At 37.8% G+C, this 24,954-nt stretch overlaps 1 protein-coding gene across 4 annotated transcripts in view; it reads left to right on the plus strand.

The window, feature by feature from the left end:
• LOC120631101 (protein gustavus) overlaps nucleotides 1-24,767 on the plus strand; it is a 123,576-nt gene extending 98,809 nt beyond the window's left edge. For all 4 annotated transcript variants that reach the window (XM_039900540.1, XM_039900538.1, XM_039900541.1 and 1 more), the window contains exons 2-5: nucleotides 14,692-14,994; nucleotides 17,728-17,989; nucleotides 19,415-19,670; nucleotides 20,469-24,767. In XM_039900540.1, coding sequence (XP_039756474.1) covers nucleotides 14,804-14,994; nucleotides 17,728-17,989; nucleotides 19,415-19,670; nucleotides 20,469-20,605 — 846 coding nt within the window. In that variant the 5' untranslated portion in view covers nucleotides 14,692-14,803 and the 3' untranslated portion in view covers nucleotides 20,606-24,767. The remainder of the gene's footprint in view (nucleotides 1-14,691; nucleotides 14,995-17,727; nucleotides 17,990-19,414; nucleotides 19,671-20,468) is intronic.
• Nucleotides 24,768-24,954: the final 187 nt, after the last annotated feature.

Below are 24,954 nucleotides of genomic sequence, written 5' to 3' on the forward strand. Positions count from 1 at the left end.
GCACGTCCTGTATCTGTGCCCCAGTGTGGGCCGGGGTGAGTGTCAATGACCCCACTAGCAGCCCCATGCAGAACATATATGCAGCACGATTTATCCTTTGCCCTTTGTTGCTCTCAGTTATTTATAGGTTTTCTGCATACACAACCCTGAACATTTTTCATTTAAACGCATCCGGATTATCCTTACCTAATAACAATTTTATACGGACCAACTGTATTATTTTTTATATGAAAAAAAGAATAGTGTAGTGATTTTTTTCGTGCTTCTAAGGCTTCGTTAAACCATACCTACTTAAAATATTACCATTTTTATTTTTACCTTCAAGATTCCCCATTAAATTAATAGCGGATCTACTATCATATTTATGTCCTTAATATTGATACTGTTTCAGTTCTGGAAGTTCAATTATCCCCTAATCACACACTTAACTACTTATCTTGCATGATTCATATATTTCAACGTATTACTACGTAAAATAGATGAATGAAAAAATCAATAAAAAATAATCTAACTAAAGTAATCTAAAATGACATTGTGGTAATATAAGAACATTACGGCCGACACCCGCGAGCGAACCATCGTCGGCTACTATTATACCGGTTTCCAGTTCCAACTGCATCGTCGTTCCTTCCACAGAAAAACAAATGAAACAATCGACTGTTTGTTTCTTTCTTTTTGAGCCCGACTCTGACAATCTTTGCTGTTGCTATTTACTTTGATGCCCGGGAATCCAACAGTGACCGAACCTTATGAACTTTATCGAGTTAAGAATTCTGAGTGAAACTATTTAAACGCTGCCATTTAAACAATGCGGATTCAGCTCATTTTCACTGTTGCAACAACTTAATTATTACCCGTTGTAAAGAAAACTACAGGTATTAATTTAAGTCCAGAAAATATACAATTGTTTTTATGCATATTTTAATGGATGCTATTTTTTTCTGTTATCATAGATAAATATAATTAGCCCTTCTCATTGTGGGAGGAGGCCCTGTAGTTGGTCGGTAATGTGTTGTTATGATTATCATGATGGTAAGTAATAATATCTAACTTCTAAGTTCAAATTTGCCATGCTTCGATACATAAAAGATATTCTCTTACAACTGTACACGATAGATTTTCGAAAGTTTAATCCTCTTATGCAAATCGCTAATGAGTTTTCAAAACATAAGTTGGATTTGTTTCCCATATTATTAGAAAATGTCACTGCAATTTATTACTATTTACTGAATGATCTGAGTTCTCATAAACATTTGAAACAGGATATTGCAATAGCGCAAGAAATAGAGTATTCTTGCACGTCACGAAAGCGTGCGTATTCCGTTACTGTTCCTCATTAGTTCAAGTTTTTTTTCTTTATACGTCCTTTTTTCTAGGTATCAAAATTGTTATTAATAATTCAAAATTTACTTGCTCGGACCTGATATCAAAACGACCACACCGTTACAGTGTATCGTTCAAGAAGTAGACCACCACAAATATTATCATGATAACAACAAAGGAAAAAGGGAGTCGTAGAAAGGGACATACAAAACTGTCTCGAAGACCTCATATAAATTTTTTTACCAAAAAGGCCGATGACTTATAAAATTGGCAAATACATTTTAGTAGAGGAATTCTCTGACGAGACGAGGTTTTATGGAGTTTCGGCAAAGAAAAAACCGTTTCATTGCCGAAATTACCTTGGGGGTCAATATAATAATACTGAAAATAATTCTTAGATAATATTATAAAATTATATCATTAATAAAAAATGTTAATTTTCAGTTCAGTTTTGTTCGTAGTGTAGGTTTATACAGCAATTCTGGGCGCATAAGATCCTGGTTTAATTTTACCCATCAAAATACATTACATATATACATACGTACATGTACAAATATTAATTATTATCAATATAAGTAACATTACTTAATAATTTAAATATATATTCATAATATTGCGTTAATGCTTTCACTCAGAATCTTTCACTGAATTCTTAGTGTCTATAAATAATTCCGTAAGCAAGCAATGGACGAACATAAAGTTACAACTCAGCGGGTGGTAAGTTGCTTATTTCCCCCCAGAGGGTTTTTAAATTACAGATGTTTCTGATTTACTTAATAAAATGTTTTTTTTTTCTGTTTAAGTTATTAATTTCCCATTAGATATACATTAGGAAACGTTACACGTAGAAATATCCGTATTTCATTGGTAGGCGACTCGAGCCAGAATATTGCGAAGAAATTTTTAAGGTGGAGGGCGTGCTTATCTGTCGGGGACGGAGGGTTGGGTAAGGGTGGAAGGTGGCTTTGTTCGCCCCGCGGCATCTACAGCCACTTAAATGATTGCTCGGCTTTGTCTTGACGTTACAGCTGTACCTACCTACTTTTTCATACCAACGACGTCATCATTTTTAACATTTTAACTATCTTAGAAATTGTTTTACTGTTTCCACGAATATATTTACAAGTAGGGAGGTTTTAGATGGAGTGCTGAATAAATTAATACGTATCTTATAGAGTGTAGCATATAGGTACAGAATGGAGTATTTTTGAATGAGACCTTGAAACAACTTAACTATTTTTAAAAAATTTTAGTTGTGATTGTGAGTTTAAATAGTGGTTAAAAAGCAATCGCGGCCAATCAAATAAATATAAAATCAGCGAGACTACGAAATAGTTTGTGGATAAATTTTCATTTCCAGTGCTTCCACCGAAACGTTTTCCTGCAAACTTACATTAATTGCTGCGGAATTAACCGTTTGCAACAAAGTTTCTTTGCCAAGTAATTAGTTAAATTCATAAGTAGGCGTCCATTAAATACAATGAGACCACCATGTTCAAGGTAATGTCTTTGTGCATTTGCGATGCGTACTGTTGTACGGATAATTCATACGACGCGTCAAAAGCCTACACAATTCCCTTGTGCGAAGGCCGCGTTTAAATTGTTTTTGCCTTTAGTCTGTTGTTAACTCCTATTGTAGGCCAATGTTTAGCTAAATACTAGTTGACCTAGTTTCTTCTCTATAAACTTCCTTGTTTTTTAAGGGTTCCAGTTCGGATCCCTTTTCGTAGCACTCAGACAGACAGTGCTGTCCGTTTTTGCGTTTGTCTTTTACTCGGGAGACGGCTTGACGTACCAAGTTGAAACGTATACTAAAATCAACTGCCTCTTATTGTTGTGAAAATTCACGTCACGAGTTAAACAAGATCTTCAAGAACAAGTGAATTCAATTCCCCTGACGAATCTAGAAATGGGGTCTTAATTTTCAAGTAGGTATACGAAAGTCCTTGATTTGATTCTCTCTTTATTCAGTCGCATAGTTTTGTAGATTGGTAGACTTCGACCGCCATAGTCTGCCATAGCCTTACCAATTAAACGTGCTGTGTGTTTTACATGCACGATTAACTTCTTCTAGCTAACCAATTAACTCTTGATGTACCTATATGGTAAGATTAAAGCGGTATTCAGGTTTTACCCTCATGCTCAGTTTATGTAGGCCTGATGCAGGCGTGGCGGCGAAAGCAGCGCTCCCTTGACATGCTACGGCGCGCGCGCATTGCTGTCAAGGCCCTCGACTACCGGCGCGGACGCATGGAATCCGCCAACCGATCGCTTAGTCCCAAAGACTGTCGTAAGGTTCCCGATAGACATAGGGTCCACAAACAAATTTGGAATAAAGTCAAAATCGTTATGTAGTGTTTCGTCACACTCTAACCGCCCCTCCGTTCCCTTTCAAATATCAAGGCGTGACAAAACACGGGTCTTAAAGTATACAATATAATATATTTATGCTATGTTACACCTACAAATGATTTAACCTATTCCTGAAGCTAAACCAAGGATCAAAGGGGCCTGGGCTCGATTGCTGGTTGTTCCAATTCGATTCTCGGGGTTTTTATTTAACAAATCTGGGTACGAAATTAACTTCACCTACCTAATTACTTACCACCTATCGATAGCAGGTAAGTTTAGCCATCAGTCTTGATTATTATCACTTACACTTGAGACAGGCGCGAAATTACAGTATTTCCTGCTAAGAAATATCCTACCGAGTAAAAACCTCCAGATTCTAGTTCACCTCCGTGACATGGAGTGACGCAGTTTTATTTTACCATCTTGTTCAAGAAGTTATGACTTAGAGTATTAATTAATGTAAAATAAATTATCTGTTATTATAGTAATATGTATTATGTATTAGTCTTTAAGGCTGTTTCTCATTTTAAGTGTACCACGCAAAAGAACAAACAGTACGCATAAACATCAACTTATTACTCAACATAAAACGCCGATCTGGTTCGTTCGATTTCCTATTCTGCACCTTAGTCATTAATTACTGCCACCTTTGTTTACCTTATTTGTTTGTTTATTGTAACACGTGTAACAAACACGGCTTTACTTCGGGTTAGTAATTATTCTGTATTAATTTAAAGGAATATTAGGTAATTTTTTATAAGCAATACCTATGTTCATCTTTATCACGATGCCAAAATATTTTGGATAAGTATACAATTGACTATTGGGTGTAGCAGCAGGTTGTAGAATGAAAAGAGTAAACTCAAACATAAATTACTCAAATTTACATTTATAGATATATATTATTACTCAAATTTACATTATAAGAAAACTTAATAACTATTCTCAGCCGATTTATGACACAAGCTCAAGTCGAAACCTAGCAGTTGGAATCAGCTTTAAATACGTACCTTGCACATGATGCGATAACGCCGTTGGTTGGTTAGCAGGAATATCATAGCTATTCAGCAGGTATGCTTGCGTAAATTATAGGTTGTTCGACAACTGTGCGGAAGTCGTGAATACAAATTCCGTTAAAAAATATTAGCTTTGACCGTGTAAGCGTTTGTCAAGGTCGAAGTGCACTGTGTCATCTCCTCTACCGCCTTTAACACTAAAAGTATTCAGAATATAACTTAAAGATATTAGGCAAGTTTGAGGAAATACAATGATGCCTGCGTGTTAACGCTTATTACCTTTAACAAGCCCTGTCTATTCAAAGATAAATAGATCTCGATCTTATAATATGGATAAGCTACTTCTGATCAGATTATTTCCTCCTACTACATTTCCCAGTCTACTGCACGTTGGGTCAGTTTATATATTTACATCGACCGCCTCGGGGTCTTTTTTATCTTGCGGAATTCCATGTGATGTGATGTGATGTGACCTTTGCCATTTGTGGAGTTTTTCGGGCTTGCGCATCTAATGCCCAGCCCATTCCCACTTAACTATACCGGCGGCGACTCTCCCACATCTGGGAAATGTGCTGTGATATTATGGTTTATGAGGACGTAAAGAAAATCTTTTTAGTTTTAAATATTTTTAAATTTTCTGGCACTGTATAGGTTAAATGGGTAAGGCTTCCGCTTTCATTAGGCGGAGACAGAGTCCACAGAGCACGCACCACTGACTTTCGGGAGCTATGGGAGTTTTTAATTTAAGCTATTTGAATGTCACTTGCTTTAACGGTGAAGGAAACATCTTGAGAAAACCTGAATGCCTGAAAATTCACCATAACGTTCTCAAGGGTGTACCAATCCGCACTTGGCCAGGGTGGTAGACTATGGCCTAATCTCTTCTCATTCTTGAGGACACCCGGCCCGTTAGTGGGCCGGTAAATGGGTTGTTGATGATGATGATGGGTTGACTAAGAAATATCGTTATTTTAGAACCTACGCTGACAGTTGCTATGTCGCTGTTATCATGGATAATGTCAGAAATTAATAGCGAACCATTTTTAGTTACGTTGCGGGGGGCCGCTTTAATCATATTTTATCGTTTTAATCCTTGTTGTGTTATATTTTTGTCAGATTACGACATTTACACATTATTAATAATCCATGAACAACAGGAACAGCTCTATCTACGTAGATTTCCTCAAAATGTTGAAATCTTCCGTAATGTTGGATTATAAAAACGCATATTCCCACAAATTACCTATGACGCATTCGTCATGGCCTTCAGTTTTAGTGTGCGTGTTTTTTTCTACATTTGTGATTGAGTGTGTGAGTGCGCTGTGTGAACTTCTAAAAAGTGTGACAGTGGTTTTAATCGCCAGCATAAAATAAGCTGCAGTTGACGCATCCTTGACATGTTCTATAGTGACATACGCACGCGTCACTGCCGCGTTATGCAACCACCCATATCATAATGCAATGTTTCTTATATCATCTGAGCATTCCGATCCGTCAATCGTACGTACGCCATGTAAACATCGGTGCACTTATTCATCATATTCATATCAACCCATTACCGGTCCACTACAAGCCACGGATCTCCTCCCACAATTAAAAGGGCTTAGGCCGTAGTCCACCACGCTGTCTCAGTGCGGATTGTTGGACACTGATTTATACTATTAAATAATTGAGGAAGCTTTATATAGCGTTAATTGAGGGTTCAGAGGGATGTGACTTTCGTTGGAAGGTTATTCAGTCTGATATGTAAGTGAGATATTATAAATGAATACATCCAATGATTTAATTCATCGTCATTATAAAAAACTTTTTCTTTCTTACGTGCAAAGGTTTCCTGTATATCATCATTATCTCATTTTTGGGTTACATTGTTATTGGTAGATGCTATACGACTCGGAGTACATTATGTAGAATTCTCAGACATGCAGATTTTCCTTATCTATTAAAGCAAAATATATTTAGTTGCTTAAAACGCACATGCCTCCTAACTACTAGGCAATCACCGCTATGTAAAACAAGGAAGGATTCAGGGAGTTTGCTTAAGAAATATTTGATCCAAGTCGTTTCTCCCTATCCTTTTCACCATAGAACTGCGTAGCAACGTACCAAGCACGTAGTTGATATTCCATGTACATGACTCTCATTTCAAATTCGAAGATCTGTAATACCCTCGTGGTTTCCTATTTACCCATAATACGAGTACCTTTAAATTTAGAAAACCTGTCTTCTAGGACACCGTTTCTACAGGATAAGTGATGGTGGTGGACCATAAGCATAAGTGTTATACCAATATCCAACTATAGCGCTATAGTAAAACATCTTAATAGAATAGGACTTAGATTTAAATACTAAGACGCCGAATTAACAGTTAAGCGGCCCGCACGCCCTCCAATATTATAAGCGCCAAAAACTTTTTAATCTCATAGCTTTCCTTTTTAATTTGCCTCTGTTTAAAATAGCGAAACTTCGTTCTCTCTTAATCTTTGCCCCACTACACAAAGTTTTAATGAATTCGTACGACTTTTTAAGATCAGTTCGGTGATATCTCATTCGTGAATATTTTTGTTTGATCCTAAATTGTTAATAACAAGAGTAACAGGATAACTTATACAGGCACTTGGGTGGACACGGTTATAGTGATGTTAGCTCTTGTGACGATGCAGTGGAGTTAAGGTTACGGGCTAACCTGTTAGACACCTAACATGTTGTTATATTAAGACCAAATCTGTTTCTACACGGCATCTTACCAGAACGCTAATTTACTTGGTGTCACGTCTTGTCGTTAAGATAGATTAGATAGGGATGAAGTCTCCCACCAAACTAGCGAAAGTTCAAACTCAGGGTAGGTACTGAGAGTTCTTTGACAGAAAACTCAACAACCCCAACATTTAATAATAACGGCCGATTGGCGCAGTGAGCAGCGACCCTGCTTTCTGAGTCCTAGGCCGTGGGTTCGATTCCCACAACTGGAAAATGTTTGTGTGATGAGCATGAATGTTTTTCAGTGTCTGGGTGTTTATATGTATATTCTAAGTATATATGTATGTTATTCATAAAATTATTCATCAGTCATCTTAGTACCCATAACACAAGCTACGCTTACTTTGGAGCTAGATGGCGGTGTGTGTATTGTCGTAATATATTTATTTATTTATTATATTTATTTATTGGTACTACGCGGGTATCGAAACCAGCACTTTATCAACCGCTGTTGAACACGCTTACCACTACACCAGCCAGATCGTTTATTGAACATTACGTTTTTACTGCGTATTTGAAAAATTTCTTGCGAAAATCTATTGGACAAGTGCCGTCCGTTCAGGGTCAGGGAAACTGCTAAGTAGATTTTCCCTTGACACAAGGCTTGCTGCAACGGCCGCAACGGTTACAAGGTTACCGTGACACGCCCTGCTGATTATTTAATTGTTATTTACATTATTTCACTCGGGAGACAGTTCTTCGGCATTCAATTTAAATATCAATAAACATGATTAGTGTTGTTAATTTGATTGACGTATACTCTAAAACGCAAAATCCAGTTCTTTTTTATATTACTTATTTATACCGATAAACAGATCTATTATTTACTTATTAATAAGTTTTGGTAAAGGAAAACCTGAATTGTTTTCCAAAATCCGTAATAACTCAAGCGAAGCCGCAATCAGTAGCTAATTAGTTATAAATCATGTGGCTACGCATTGGAATTTGTGTTTGATAACACGACACAACTTTTTAACTTAAAGTACACCAGCCCTAAAGTAGAAAAGTAGGGGTCTTATTGATCCGAATAAATATATTTTATTGTCGAAAGTGAGGCTCGAAATTTTTCCATTACTCAGTGTACCTTATAAGGCGTGGGCCAAAGTTCTCGAAGAGGTCTCTTTCGCAAGGCGCTCCTTTACATCGGGTCGACACTTTCTCCAACTGTTTCGAATTATGTGAATTGTATGACAATACTTGCTGTAATTTTAACTCTTGAACTTTCGATGTTTCTTTGTAAGCTTATAGACATCCGAATATTTACACTGTAATTTAAGGAGGTTTGGTGTTTATTTTCAATTGACTTACTACAAATTACCTACAGTAGTGGACATCCTGTGATTGAAATGATGATGAGCTGTATAAATTTCTTTTCTTGAATATTAATTTTTGAAATATTTTGTTTTTCGCGTTACTAACTTGCGATTCTTCGAGCTTTTTATCCAGCTAAGGGATTCCTTCATTAACGACATCGTAACTTGTCCGGAGTGATTAGATGGAAGTGGGTTTCTGAACCGGTAAACCCACTTTCATGTCACCTGCCCTCTTTACCCCCATATTCAATAACGCACGTGCTCCTGTCAAGCGAGAAATGGACCAACATGTTGAATAAATGGCACAGGCACGGTGTCGGATAGCAACGACTTCAGTAGAATCGAGACGAATAGAGCGATGACAGACCCAAATGCTCAGTGTGTTTCTTACGGCCCTATTTTTAGTAGAAGCTAACCGATAGTTTCCAGATTACCAGAAAACTAAATTTTTACGTGTCCCGGAATTTTATGCTACTGTCCTAGATCATAATTGGGTTAACGTCAGCTAGAAGCCGGTCGTAAAAAAATACCAAAACTAAAACAACAAGTCTGTCTTAGGGTTTCAAGAGGACATGTTGTGCTGACGCCACATAGCATGTGGTAATAGCACGAATAAATGATCCCGATCCAAATTCATTCGATTAATTTCATGGCGAGAGAATGTTACAAAAATAACTCTTGCACCTTTCTGGCTTCTCTAAGTCTACGGGGATGCAGTATTTTATTCTGAAACTTAGCATTTTCTATGAATTTGGTTTTTAATTATAATAATATTGAGAAAGAAAATACCCGTTCAGTTAGAAACTCCTTATGAATAATTTACTAAATAATGAATAGTTAAATATTAATGCTTCGACGCCCTCAATATAATCAGGATGACCTGTATTGCTATTAAAATAAGTATTGATTTACTTTAAAATATTATTTACAATTAAAATATTTCTTTAGGAAAAGAGATTTAAGTTAACTATTCCATTGATATCCTATCATAATTCACGATCAGAATCAAAGACGGGCATTTGACAAAGAAAATTCGTAAGTAACTTTATCGTACGTTGGTATGGTACGGAAAGATGTTTATTAATTGATATGTAAAATTACACTTGATAAAAGATAAGTGGCGTGAGTAGTTATTTACAGACTCAAACTTGCAAGTTGAACTCTTAAGAGCGTATGCACGGAAACTTGTTAATGAGTCTTCCGAGCGAAGTGTGAGACGTTGCGCCATTTAACTACCTAGACCTACTCTCGAACTAAACAAACTCATTTACTTGTAACATACAAAAAAGTGTAATATTTGTGCCTAAGCCTCAAATGCAGGAACAATGAAGACACAAAAATGGTATAAAAGTTTAAAATTTGTCCGAGTACTACTAGTAAGAGAGGTTCTTTGACAAACCCCAGTTTACACAGTCAAATTATGTGGCGTATTTTAATGTCCTCACATAAGGATTATAATTTTGTACCAAAATAACAACAACAATAGCACACTGCTAATAGCGGTGGTAGTAGGGAGTCTGTCATCTTTATATTTTTCTATCGTTTAAAAATCTGCCTACAAACGAATTAGCACCAGTATTTTTGAAAATAAATCGTTCTAACATTTCATTACGTTGTTATATCAAAAGCAACTAAATAACGACTCATAAATCTGCGTGCTCCATTTCAATTAATAATTAATCCACCCCGCGGGCCGTCCGGTATTCAATTCAGTTTCAGGACGTTTCAATTTCGTTTGGAATTGTGTTTTTTATTTGATATACAAATTAAACGACGCCAATCAAGTTCTGTTTCAATTTATATACTCCCTGTTAAACTAATGTTTTGCGTCAATTTGCCTACCGTGTCGGTTTCAGAACGTGACCTTAGTCATTGGAAAATTGCGATTAAACCAATTTACCAAGAACTATTAAAAGATACATGTATCTGTTCCGAGAATCGACGTAGGTCAAAATTAGATCAGCCAGGTAATTAATAACTTAGAAGTAGGTATATTATGCGTCATATATTCATATTTCAATTTAATTCGAGCCCCAATAGTTCACATTATAATGGAGACGTGAAATCCGATTTTAAATAGCCTAGTTCAAATACTATTAGAAGAAAAAAATGTTGAAGTAAAACAAATATAATACGGTCGAAGATATTGCACATAGGGAAGACAATCTGTTCTAGGCAACCTTTGGGGGTAGAGATAATACGTGATTCTAAATCTATTTATAAGATTCATGAACGCAAGATAACGTTTTGTTGAGACTCTCTAACTTTTTTAACAGTATTTTATCACAATTTTTTGCAACACAATCTCTAACAGATGAAGTGTGAATTCTATTCTGGAACTGAAAAGAACTGCGTTAATAGATAACATTTGTTATAAGTTGGATCAAACACATCCAGTTTTAGATTTACATTCATCGTAACTTCATAAGGCTTCCAAATATAATCAATACTTTATGTGTTGTTCAAGATTTATTAGGTGGTAGCATGCCAGAGTCGTAAACCAGTCAATAAGGCTAAGCTTTCAATGTGTGGGTTTAGGTCACACAGTGTCTGGCTTCGCTGCCCTAATATTGGTTTACCGCTCTGTCGTCATCCACTATGGTATATCGACAGTCCAAATCGCCAAAACGTACCTAAGTGCTATATAATAATTCAAAACTTTGTATATATAAAACGCTATCAATTGACGATCAATTTGTCTCTATATTTTTAATTAGTGGCATAATTATCCAAACGAGCGCTTAGCTATATAATTTATACGACTGCCCTGTTGTTTTGCAGATTAATACAGGTCAGGAGGTGTCCTATGTTTAAATTTCCGGATTGGTTAAAAAAATGTTTGTTTGTTTTAAGAGAACGTTAAAGTTAAACCGTCCCGGTTATTTTCAAAAAGTGAAGCATTGCATCCAGCATTCCAGAAGCTCTATTCGGAGCAGCTTAGATCCACCCTCTTCTATAAAAGGAGACCTCTGCCCCAAAGTCACAAAGTGGGGCTCGAATAGGCTTATAAAGGTCGCCAAGAAACTTGTGTTGTTTAATTTAGAGATTCGTGTTTAACTAATTAATTTTATACTTAATGATCAGCCTTATTTTAGCATTGCTACGCACAGGTCTTCTCTCTCAAAGCAGGGTTAGTGGGCTACCACAGTATTAGCTGTAACCATAATAGTAGGTATACTATTTCGCTAAGTTTGCCCTTTCAACATTGTAAGTTAGAAAGGAAACGAATGAAAGATAACGGACCCGCGAGCAAACACAATACGTTGCGCTATCTCGTTAAGAACTAGGCATAGCTAAGTATCTGGTGTACTTTTAATACTGCTGAATGTGCGTCATTATGTCTAGTTCATTGTTCGGGCACGCTGGCACACGCTAATGTAGTCGGCCTAGCAACACTCGAATCCATTCACCTCTCACCAGGCGCGAACGGCTGTACCGAACGCAGCCCGCACTCGACTCTTGTGTTCATTCGAATGCTTTAAAACCAAGCATTTCCATTTTGATACTTATCCGTCGCGCGATTGATGTGTCCTGACGGATCGCTGGATTCCCACGATTCAAAACTTGTTGTGACTCAGCTAATAGATTTATCTTTGCCATTATTTCCAGTCGGAAAAATTCCTTTTTTTTATGTATTAAACAACGTTGCAATATTGTCAGAGACATTTAAATTTATATGCAGCTATTTATACAGATATTTTTTATTATTTAGTATGGCGCTAGTGTTTTAGATAGTATAATATCCACGTCATGTTGTTACAGGTCACGTGATTTTTATATTTGTATCCGTGATCGTGTGAACTTTGCGTTCGGTTGATATTCTTCCATATTGGCGAAAATGTTTTACTTCGGAAGTAAAACTTGGCTTATATTTACCGTAAAATTTTCGTTCATCGCCAGTCCATGAATGTCCCACTGCACAGGTCTACTCTATACTATGGGAGAGTAAAAAGAGCTTAGATACTCCATGTCCTTCCAATAAAGTTCGTTAAAGATTTATTAACCAATATTCAATGTTAAAACCGAAAACCTATGGCTTAACGCTGAGCTAACAGAACTCAAGCAACGACATTGCTAGTGGTTAGAATTTTTTGTCAGAATAATTCAATACCCAATTTTTTTGGAATTTTATCATAAAAACAATCAATCAATGAGACAGTTAGCTGTATGATAAATAAGCTATTACTTAAATGAATATAAGAAGCCAACAAGTTGGTGTAACAAACTTGATTGCAAGTTCAAGTTGGAGCAATTTGTTCGACGAAGAAGTTGGAAACGGTCGGAGGTGACGCGCCGGGGGGACACATTCACTACCTTTCACTTCCCGCTTTTGTTGTGCCGCCGCTCTAGGCAACGGAAAGGCAGACGGCCTTGTAACTTGCGTGCCTTCTAGCCGTCCCTTCCCATCACACATACTACGTTCTAGGCTCCACCATCGAATGACATCACGTACGGCGCCCGTTTAGCCTATTCAATTAGTCGAACCCATAAACCAATGGCTGTATCATGGCAATTTGCAAGTCGTAATGCTTGTATACCTGCTCAACGCGGATGCATCGAATAATTTTAAATTTTAATTAAATATCTGCCATACAATTACATGAGATCATAGTGGAGAAAAAACGGCCATATTAAACAAAACCCGAATAGATATTATGTTCTCGTAGGTAACATTTGCGTGTGTTAGAACGAGGCTCCAGGGCCGTGGTAACCTTGGCTTTTGAACGGCGACTTTCACGGTTAGACGGTCGCTACGTTACATAAGATGCGCGTTCTATGCCACCGCGATCCGGCATCTGCTGTGATGACATCGAGACCACTTACTTGCCACTAGAAAACCAGTTTTTTGAACTCTAACAATGAATCAAGAAAGTAACACATAACAGCAATTACCTACATTACGCAATAAATTTGATCGTGATTTGTGGCCTCAATAGTAGATGATTATGATAGACGATCGTTTTTTATGCCTGTTTGTTTATTTTATTTAGCTTATTATGAGTCATTTAATATCCCACTGCTGGGCACAGGAATCTTGTCTAAGCAGATATAGTGAATTAGGGTTTAGAGCTTCCTTTCGCTTGATAATCTAATTGTTTGACCTTGAAAATCATAGTGTACTCATAAATTACGTAAAAATTTAATTCATCGGTAAGTGAATTTGAGCATAGACCCCCCAACCCGCCTTTATGTGGGTTGGCGGGCTAGGTCATATTGCAAAACTTGATTGTACTCCTTTGTTACGTTCTTGAGAGCGGTCGTGGTAATGTTAACTGCTTTATCCACGTTAGGGCATGTTCAGAACTTTATTTGGTCTGTTAATTTGCCGCGTGCTCAAACGCCCCGGACTTTGCCTTAAATTAACTTGCGTTCGTTAGGTAACTCTTATCTCTTGACTAAGGGCACTTACTTCGCACGGTTCGAACTCAAGTTATAACTAAACTTTAAAAAAACGATTACATAAAGTAATCAAACCATGTAAAACTATACACCGACGACTTGGTTGATCTTTTTTTCTACTTACAAAAAACTTAACTATTAGCTACTAGTGATCCCTTATCTCGATGTAGGTATTCCAACAGGACTTAACACCTAATTTCTATCGCCGTCTATACAATCCATAAGAACTACACTTACATCATTGGATACACTTGTTCTACTTTGCGGAATTTCATGATATGCAATGAACATTAAGCTTAATTTTGCTATGCTCCGCGAAATGCAGGAGTATTCGCACGGTGCAATTTGTAATTTCCGTCAATCTTTTATACTCAACGCCTAACTCTTCACCGGAGCATCCTCAGGATTTTAAAGCTACAAAGTTACATCTCCACACAGGCCTAAGATACAATTTATCCCGCGAAAATAAAGGCTTAAAAGGGCACGGGTTAGAGCTTGTTATCTATTGTTCCTTTTGTCTGTTCCAGGTACAAGAGCGGGGTGCGCTCAGTGAGGGGCGGGGGCGGCGGCGGCGCGGAGGAGGCGCGGCGCGGCGGCCTCAAGGCGCTGCCGAAACGCGCCCGCACTCGCTGCAGGGGCATGAACATGGGGCAAAAGCTCTCCGGCGGAGTCAAGTCGGTGTCGCGCGACTGCACGGCGCCGTTTAAGGCGGTGGTCGCGCGCGAGCTGGCGCCCGAGCCGCCCCGGCCCGCGCGCCTCGACGCGCTGCTGGATGCGCCGCCGGCGCACCCCGACACGCAGGTCAAGCACGCGTGGAACCCGGACGACCGGTGAGCTACTGCTAGCAATCGCCAGCATTTTAAACTCACGACGCAAAAATGACGCGGTGTTATAAGTTAGTCGTGTTTGTGTGTCTGTCTGTCTGCCTGTCCGTCCTACCGTGGCACCGACGTGAACCGATTTCGATTTTGTTTTTTTGTAGTTTGAAATGCGAACTAGTCGGGAGTGTTCTTAGCTTTGTTAGCCGATAATCGGTCCAAGATGAACGTCGTCACACAATCGCGGATTACATACTTTTTCCACAAGTCCCTCACAACACCATGAAAAATGCCACCAAAAAATAGCAGATATCGTTTTTTCACAACTCTTAATATGGGTAAGAAATAAAAGGTCTTGGTTGGAGCTTCGGCCTTTCTTTCGCGACGTTATGTGCGTTTTTTTTATTACATAATCTAATTTAAAATTTTCTTTTTTTAGCAGTCAAGGAAAATATCTTTTTTAGTAACATATGACTGCTGAGCTATTCCTAGCAATCGCCTATTGTTTTTCGCTTTTATTATAGTAATAAAGGTAATTTAATAATTGTTGCAGTTATCCGCTTTGCAGCTATCTTTGTATTTTTTTTTTATCTTTGATGTCTGTACAGAACAGCTAAAATATCTTTAGGTTTTTCACTTTATTTCAAAGAAGTTCTTTATATATTTCGGTATACCTACCTAGCACCTACTAATCAATTTGGATTAACGTAGGTTCGTATTTGTCGATTAGTATTCGTTTAGAGCCTTGGATAAGAAGAACAACTATATCAGGCTAAAAAATAACGTGATAAACAACACGAAATAAATTGCGGATTACGACGCTTCCTTCCCTCAGAAAAAGAAATAGTTTCTACCTATAGCGTCTGTGAGACATGGAAAAAAGTGAACGTTTTAGTGATTCACGTAACGAAGACTGAACTAATTTGAATTTGGATTACCTTTTTTGCGTATGACTTTTCCAATACTGTTGCTGACACCGATTCGTTTTTATTAATTGAAAAATAAGTCCAAACTCCAAACTAAGACGATCGTTGATGTAAGCATTACGTAAAATCATAGAGTCAGATGACAAACTTTCAAATGTAATCATATATAAAAAGTAGATACTATTACCATTTGCCTCGCGATGACGGCAAATCAGAATGCAGTTCAGTGTCATACGAAGTGTCTCAGAAAATATAACGGAGATCGGGCAGCAGTATCCTCTTTGCATCTATTACCATTAACTGCGATCACCAATCCGTCTGCCCAGCGCAACGTGGTCAATATTGACAAACCCTTCTGTTGTAAGAGGCCCTTAGTCCTGAAGGTAAGGTTAGAACTGAAGGTTAGGTATAGGTTAGGTTAGGACTGCTATTGATAATATACTATATCTATGTCTATTCTGTAGTAATATAGGAGAGAGTAGGTTATTTGCACCCATCTTTCATATGTAGATGCCACGAATAGTGATTTTGCCTAATACGAATGTTCGCCGGCAAAATATTGCGCGGGTGACCTATGTCATTGCGGTTCGTGAGATATCGACACTGCGGGCCAATTTGTTAAATTTGTGAGTTGATGGTTTATTTGTTTAAGAAATAATTCGTTAGTTACTAAAAAATGTCGCTGTTTTCTCGCCCTGCTGACAGATGTTTCTTAAATTTGTCCATCGTTTCCCTTTAATACGAGAAACTATTTCCTAAAGCCGACCATAGCTGATGCAAAAACGGAATGACTTGCTATCAACAGAACCTAAAAATATTTCATTGTCACTTACGATTTAGATATTAATTTTACGTTTTCGAGAGAATTTTAATTATACGTGATTAAAGTAAAGATTCGTAAAATTTAACGCACAATTTGACACTCTTTTTTTCCTAATATGTGCGTTTATTCTGCATCTTTATACAGTATTCGGTATTGTCGTAGGTATGTATAGTTCATCTCTAGTTTGTTGCAAACTTGGCATCTTTAGTTTTAACGCACCAATCACAGGTATTTGAAGTTGCTCTGGGAACCATGCTTTTTTTTGAGCCCTTAATGTCTATGCAAACAAACAACCATCCTTTTCTGCTGCTGCGTAAAAGTAGGACAACCAAACAAACATATTTCATAAGTATATCAAAAATAAATAGTGATCGAGTTCTTTTAACAGTCCGCTTTTGTATCACAAACTTTCAAAGCCCCGGATTTATACGAATCCTTAATGCCGTGCCTATATTGACAAAAACTTGTTGTAAAAGCAATCCTATGGCTTGTTAACCTTCTCGCATGCGTCCTTGTTGTTCGCCATTTTTGTAGCAAATCGGCTCATAGACTACGTATTTGACGGAACAAGGTTGCCTTGCTGATAAAAGTGCGGGTCAATAGGTCTCCGTAATTAGGTCCATTTAAAAACAACCCAGACGTCATCTTGCATAATTTTAAATGTTATGTTATATTAGTACTGTCCCAGCGTGTCCCATTGTAAATGTAATCGGATAGCATAAGGCAGATAACCTTTTTCGACACAAAATGAATTTTACGCGTAAGGATAGTTAGAAAGTATTTTTTCATTTTATTCTTTTGCACGCAAATAACGTCAAAAAGGTTGATATTTATTATGTTTTCGTAATTCGTAATTTTATATTAATTGATGATCATCCTTATCAAATTGTGAATACAACAACTGCTTGAATCAGAGAAATTCCTCCGAAAGGGTTGTGATTATTGATTTGACGAATAGAATAAAAAAGTTCAAGCATATTTGTTTCCTCTTTACAGATCGTTAAACATATTCGTAAAGGAAGAGGACGCGTTAACATTCCACCGGCACCCGGTGGCACAAAGCACAGACTGTATCCGCGGCCGGGTGGGCTACTCCCGCGGCCTGCACTGCTGGGAGGTAGTGTGGCCGGCGAGGCAGCGCGGCACGCACGCGGTTGTCGGCGTGGCGACTGCGCACGCGCCGCTCCACTCCGTCGGCTACCAGAGCCTCGTGGGCGCTACCGACCAAAGTTGGGGATGGGATCTCGGGAGAAATAAGGTATGTGAGTCCTACCTAGGCAGTAAGTTGTAACGGGCACATACACTAGCAAACCAAGCGCTAGATTTCAAGTAAAATGAATGCAGTTATTTAACAATTTACTCTTTAGCGACACCAGGTGCTATATTCTTTCTTTGGAAGTCAATCCGCTGAGCCCCCAGTCAATTTAACAAACGTAACAATGGCGATGTTAACCTAGTAAATTTGTTTTACTTGACTAATTGTCAAAACCTAACATTTGTACCCGCATTCCGACATTCGCAGCCTGAATGCTTTGGAAATTTTAGATACGGTTCTTATACCGCCAATGCTGAAATTTTTATAGATTTTTAATCAGCTACTGTTAGCGCCATCTAGTAGGAAACTTTGCAAATTCGGCGTACTTTTCAAAGTTCTACATTACAATGAGACAATTTTTAAGAGAATGATGCATATAAAATTATATTATATATTATATTAAATTTAACTGCTAGGTTTAACCTACACTTCGAGAATATCAAATTCTACTACAGTGAAGTAGATTATAACAAATTAAGCATGTTCATTGTATTCCGCAAAGTAGCACCTGCTTTTATTCACTGTTTCAACACTCGAAAACTACGATTGGCAGCTTGCAGATGTCCTACTGACGGCATCAAGGCACTGTGGCACGTGAATATGGGTAAATGTGCGCGGCATTGTCACATAAAATCGTATTTGTCCATTCATTTGCATTTACATTGCTGCAGATCGTTGACGTTGATAAACCTAATACAGTATCTGAGTGCCGTACATGGGAGCATTTGTCACAATTCATCAATGGATACTATGTAAATGTATACCTGTTTATTATAGTTAACAATACAAACATATATCACAACAGCTGATTCATACCCGCTACTCAGTATTAATTTACGGGATTCTCTAGGATACAAGATGTTGGATGACAATTTTACACTGGGTCTGGTGGTAACAGGAACTTCTCCAAAAGTTTCCGGAATTATTTCTTACGGATGCTCAGATTGTTACTTTTACCGAAATTTAGCGGTTATTTAATTAACAAAAACATTGTAATGGAGGGCTGACGTCAGGGGGTTCTTTAAAACTAAAATAGACATGTTGTCCTGAATCCACAACCTATAATGGTACATTGCTGGACTAAGACCTCTTCCAATGCGAGGGTTTGCCCGTAATCACCAAGCTAGGCAGACGGATTGGTGATCGCAGTAATGTTGGTAGTAGCGCAGAAGTCGCTGCTGCCCGTTTCCCGTTATATACCCTCATCGCTACCCTACTTACGTTACCGATACACAGCAATAGCAAGCTGTGGTTGCCAAAAAGTACGCCTACCATTTTTAACCTAATCTTCATTTCTGTAAACCTGTGTGTGTCCGTCATAGATGAATAAAAATGGGTAAAATCTTAAGGTCCGTCGTTTTCCTTCAGGTGTACCACAACGCGAAGGGTACGGGCAGTAGCGGCGCCACGTACCCCGCTCTGTTGCGGCCGGACGAGCAGTTCTTGGTGCCCGACCGGCTACTGGTGGTGCTAGACATGGACGAGGGCACGCTGGCCTTCTGCGCGGACGGCCGCTACCTGGGCGTGGCGGCACGCGGCCTGCGCGGCAAGACGCTGTACCCCGTCGTGTCGGCCGTGTGGGGCCACGCCGAGATCACCATGAAGTACATCGGCGGGCTCGACCGTGAGTAACCCACCCATACTAACACTAAGCACCAGTTATTGCCCGAGTTTAAATCTCTATCACTAAATATCAACGGAGCCCCGTTCTTTGACATCGTTGAATTTGATCGTAGATTTTATAAACACTGCAGCTTAAGTTCAAAGCTTAGCAATTATCTAAATGGGCTTTTTGAATCATGGCTCTCTGCCTTAGATATCACTGCGAAATGTTAAGGCCTTAATTCATGGGGAAAGTAGGTAGTCGACCCCAAAACAGAAGCTTGCGCAGAGTCAACAATCAGCATTCGGGTGGTATAAAATGGAAAATCCTCCATTGCGAGTAACTAAAGAAACCCGTTCGCTAGGTCATTAGATGCCATTCCCGTAGGAATTTAAGGACAAACATAATACACTTTTTTAGCCAAATAAAAAGGTGTATTCAGATTTCAAATCATCGACCAATAAGTTCCAAGTACGTACAACACTACCATTGGGTGTGATTGATTGTGCCCAGTGGCGTGCATAGAGGGTACGCACAGGGTATGCAGACGATATAAAATGAAGAAAATCTCCAGTACGAGTTATAAAAAACTTAAGGATAATCATTGTCAAAGTTACAAAAAGCCTACCCTCAAGTATTTATAGCTCATACTGGAGATTTTCTTCATTTTATATCATCTGCATTCACAATTGCACGCCACTGATTGTGCTGTATATACTAAACGGTACATATTTTTCGTCGGACAACAGTGAAAGAAAAAAATCACTGAGTATATTCAATAGAAATGCCATAGTCAATTAAACTATTGTATTCTTACAGCCGAGCCCCTACCGCTAATGGAGCTGTGCAGACGCGTGATTCGACAGCGCGTCGGTCGCGCGCGACTCCGCGCCGCCGCGTCGCGTCTGTCGCTGCCGCCCGCGCTCACCGCCTACCTACTGTACCGCGCGCCCTAGCCGCCCCTCACCCGCGCCCCACGCAACCAACCCGCGATACTACTCCCAACAGTCCACACCCAGCTGCCAACGAGCGTCCAACACAAGCGTCCACCGCGGACTGTGCCACAAAACCCCTCGATGTGGATTGTTTGGACATTTCCCCGTCTAGAAACAGGCGTCCTAACGCCGACGCGGACTATGATACGAATATCCTCAATGTGGATTGTGTGGAGAAGCGAAACGTTCAGACGCTCTGACGAATGCGGTCTATGAAACTTATGATGTCATTACCTCGAACACGCCCCTTATGTCTTCTTATTATGTTAGTAACGCTTCAATCGATGCAGACTTTTTCCCAAAAACTTTACCACCGATTTAAAACACGTGGTATACAATCAATAATTTACCAGATATACTATAGTGTCCCCGAAAATAAGTTCTCGATTCTCGATGTGAATCGGTAACTTACTTTTGATTATATTCTAGTGTTAAATCCAATGTCAACATGTCTCACGAATCCGCAGTAAAAGTGACTGAAGTGTTTAATTTCAAGCAAGAAAATATGAATTAGAAATTATATTTAACTTTTTTAAACACTATGGAATAAATAGGTGTGTAAAGGAAATCCGGATACAGGATTTTCTGCTGGATTTTGTGTTCGTCTGTATAACTAGTACATTATTAATTGAACCTCGCTACAAATTTTAGTTGAAAGCTTCTACTATTGAGAAAACTAGAATCTCCAAGCGAAATAAACTTATTTTCAAGGTCAAAGTAGGATATTCCGAAAGTCAGATTCGGAAGTAAAAATTTGCAATAATTACGTGTAAATCTAATATTAATCTAATAATTGGCAATAAATAAAATACACTAACTACTAAATAACTACACTGTTCAAAATAACTTTAGCGCCTCTGCACACGACAAAAGATGAGTTGTGAGACGCAGTGAGTGAGTGAGTGGCCGAATACTGAAATGTCAATTAATTGTTAAGGTCATCTTAAATATTAAGTGGCTTATTTTGGATGTTTGTTGCATGAACGTTATGTCAAAAACACTTCAAATAAAACGTAAGGTCCCCTTAACTCTTAACCTTACTTTTCAGTATTAGGTAGTTTTACTGACGCACTATGCCAAGGGCGGAATTAGGATTAGCAGACATTTCTATCTTTCAACTTGTAACTATTACTGCATCTCGTATCTTCTACCAATTCTTACTGTTCGGGGAATTCCTTGTCCATTTAGTGTTAAGCGTACAAAGCAATCAAATGAAAACTTGCTTCCAAAACCTAGTTGTAGCATGTGAAACTTCCAAAACAATTACAAGACTATGATAATTCCAATGCTGTGTATGTAAAAAAAAAAATGCGTTATAGTTCCATTAATGTACCGTGTTTAGATGTTCTCATTTTACACATAACGTATTATTCCGATGTGAACATTATGATTTTATTTTTGCACTATCTGTGATATTTATATTTTAAAGGAAACACCAGCATTTTTGTATGTGAAAATATTGTTACATTCGTGTCGAAATCATAACATAAGAATTTTGTAGAGTTCATTCAATCATTGCGGATGGGTTTTACTTTGATAATCACGAGACGCTTTCTAGTTGTGGGCGATTATTATAATGGTACTATTCCGTTACCGATATTATCAGATTGTGGACGTTTATATATGATAATATTTATAAGTTAAATGTGGCAGGAAATCATGACCAAAATTTGTGTTATCAACGATCCGTATGTGAGCCGTACGTTTTGAAAGCCATATGATCTCTTATCGAATATGAATATCTGCATTGAATAGAACCTAGTCACTGCAGAACATCGTATTTAACTTGTTAAGAAATATTTTATTATGATCAACAGCAATTTATACATAATTCACGAGCAGGGATGTTGTGGATATGATTTTTCGGATCTGAATATGGATATATGAATATATGAATAATATTATACCGGTTTTAATTTTAATTTACGGGTATAAAATTATTTTGGATTAATCGTTAGTTTCGGTTGGTTTCAGTTACGGATATTAGATTTTTAAGAAATTGTTAATTTTAACAAGAATGAAGCACTACCTTATGTGCAGTGGCGTGCACAGGGTTTACGACCAGGGTATGCATAAAGCAGCTAGATGGCATAAAATGGGAAGAATTCCCTCGAATACGAGTTAAATAAAATATTTTGGGTATGCAGTGCTTTTGTGCATGTATCAAGTGCACGCCACTGCTTATGTGGCTAAAGAATAGGAATACTTAAATCTGTCAAATTGAGTTATGACCCTATTCCGATCCGAAATTATTCGAAACTTCTATCAGATTCAGTTAAGGTTACGAATGTATTTTTATTTCGGATATCCGATAGTTCGGGTATTCAGCTCCATAACATCCCTCCTCACGATCATCCGCGATATCGCTATCTAATGTTAGAATGCGATTGTTCTCACGAGCGACGCCGCTCGCGTCTAGGCCAGTGTAACGTTGGCAATCTTACATACTATTTTATAGCTCATTAAGTGACTGGTTTATTTTTTAGTTTAGGATTTTAATTCCTAATGTAAAAACGTGTGATTGAGTGATGTGTATATAACTATCTATGACGACATGCATTATTTTTTTTCTTTATTGCTATCGAAATTTTTATTTCAAATAACCGTGTGCGGTGCTTTAGGCTGCGTTTTGACAGCGCAGAGACTTCCACTTTCCGATTCAGCAACTTTTCCAACAGGTTGTCAACTGGTTGTCGAAATGCATATGACAGCGACAGTTGTACACTCAGCGCAAATTTGAATGGAGTTATTAGGTTGCTACCAGATAGCAACTATCAGAAAAGTTACTGAATAGGGAGGCCGGAATACACAAACGTTTATTGATGGATGATTTGATATCACGTCATCCATCAATAATCAGAACGTCTAAACTCTGCCTTTACTCTGCTTTAGTTGAAACGTTTAGGGCTTGACTTGGAACTAGTGCTCACAATCAAATATGCGAGTTTTAAGTCAATGTCAGAATATTAGTGTTTGCTTCCATAGCGTATCGTACACAATAATTTCCATCCCTATCGGAAGATGAGCATTTTTGTAGTAGTTGAACTGAATAAGCTTTGTCGTTTCTAGGCTGAACAGAGCTCATTCCATTGGAAGTAGAACAGTTGCAGTGGAGGACACGCTTTTAAATGCTTATGTTACCACACTTGTACAAATTTACCTTGCTAAAGAAAATCAACACTACATTAGTGTAGACGGTGATTAGATGGAAGCGCACAAGTGTGGCGCATCTTTATCGGTTATTTCCATCCTTAGTGTCGGCTAGAACAATGTCAAAAGTGTACGAAAAGGCTAGATTTCCACCAAACAGACAAAACAAAGTAAAAACTATTCGGTTCGATCAAACCAAATTTATTCAATAAGATTCATTTCTTTTTTTGTCTATTTGCTAGAAATCTAGTTTAAACATACAAAACTGGAGCTATGTTCCTAATTTTTGGAGTCTTCAAAATCCCTCATTTCGTATTAATCTATATTTGTCTTCTTTTGTGACGTTAGACTATTAGGTGTAATGCAATAAGTTTTTGAGAATATTATCTCCAAAGCACCATTAATGAAATACGTCAGCCATTTTAACGCAAATTAGTTATATTGAAAATGTGTAAAATAAGTACTTCCATTTCAAAACCTAAGTTTTTTATTTGTATGTAGGCTACGGCATGTAGACAAACCTGCGTGAAAACTCACTATTGTATACCGTCGATATTCACATTTAATCTCTAGCTATTGTAAACACGAGTTGAATTTACTTTGAATGTAAACAAAATAGTTTATTATTTTGTTAATTATAAGATGTTTCATGTCAATGTGTGTGAAGTAACTATAATATACTGCCAAATGCGAAATGTATGAGCGTGTATGATGTATGTGAAATGAATGGCAACGAGCGACGAATGAAAGTAGAGAGAGAGTGTAGAGTATGAGCAGAGTGGATTTTTTTTTGTTGTGTAAGAGATAGATTCATTAATATTAACATAAAATACACCAAGCTCGATGTACTATTGACATAAAAGTCCTTTAGAATGAGCTCCAAGAGATACGTTCTTATTTTACTGTATTCTTTTATGCCCAAATTAGTGTTTAACTTATTTCAGTACTTTAACAGTTAGGGGCTCATTCGAAAGGATAAGTATAATTAGCGAAATATCAATTTTAATTTTATAAACCGTCTTAGTCCTGTATATAAAATATCATTTTTGCGACGTTTATTGAATGAATTAAATATTGTAAGTGGAAATTGCATTTTAGTTTTTTAAGTAGTAGGCAATATTTTTAAAAAGTCATTTCTAACAGACTACTGCGATTGACTG

This window comes from Pararge aegeria, chromosome 17 (assembly GCF_905163445.1).
Source record: "Pararge aegeria chromosome 17, ilParAegt1.1, whole genome shotgun sequence".
Taxonomy (NCBI): Eukaryota; Metazoa; Arthropoda; class Insecta; order Lepidoptera; family Nymphalidae; genus Pararge; species Pararge aegeria.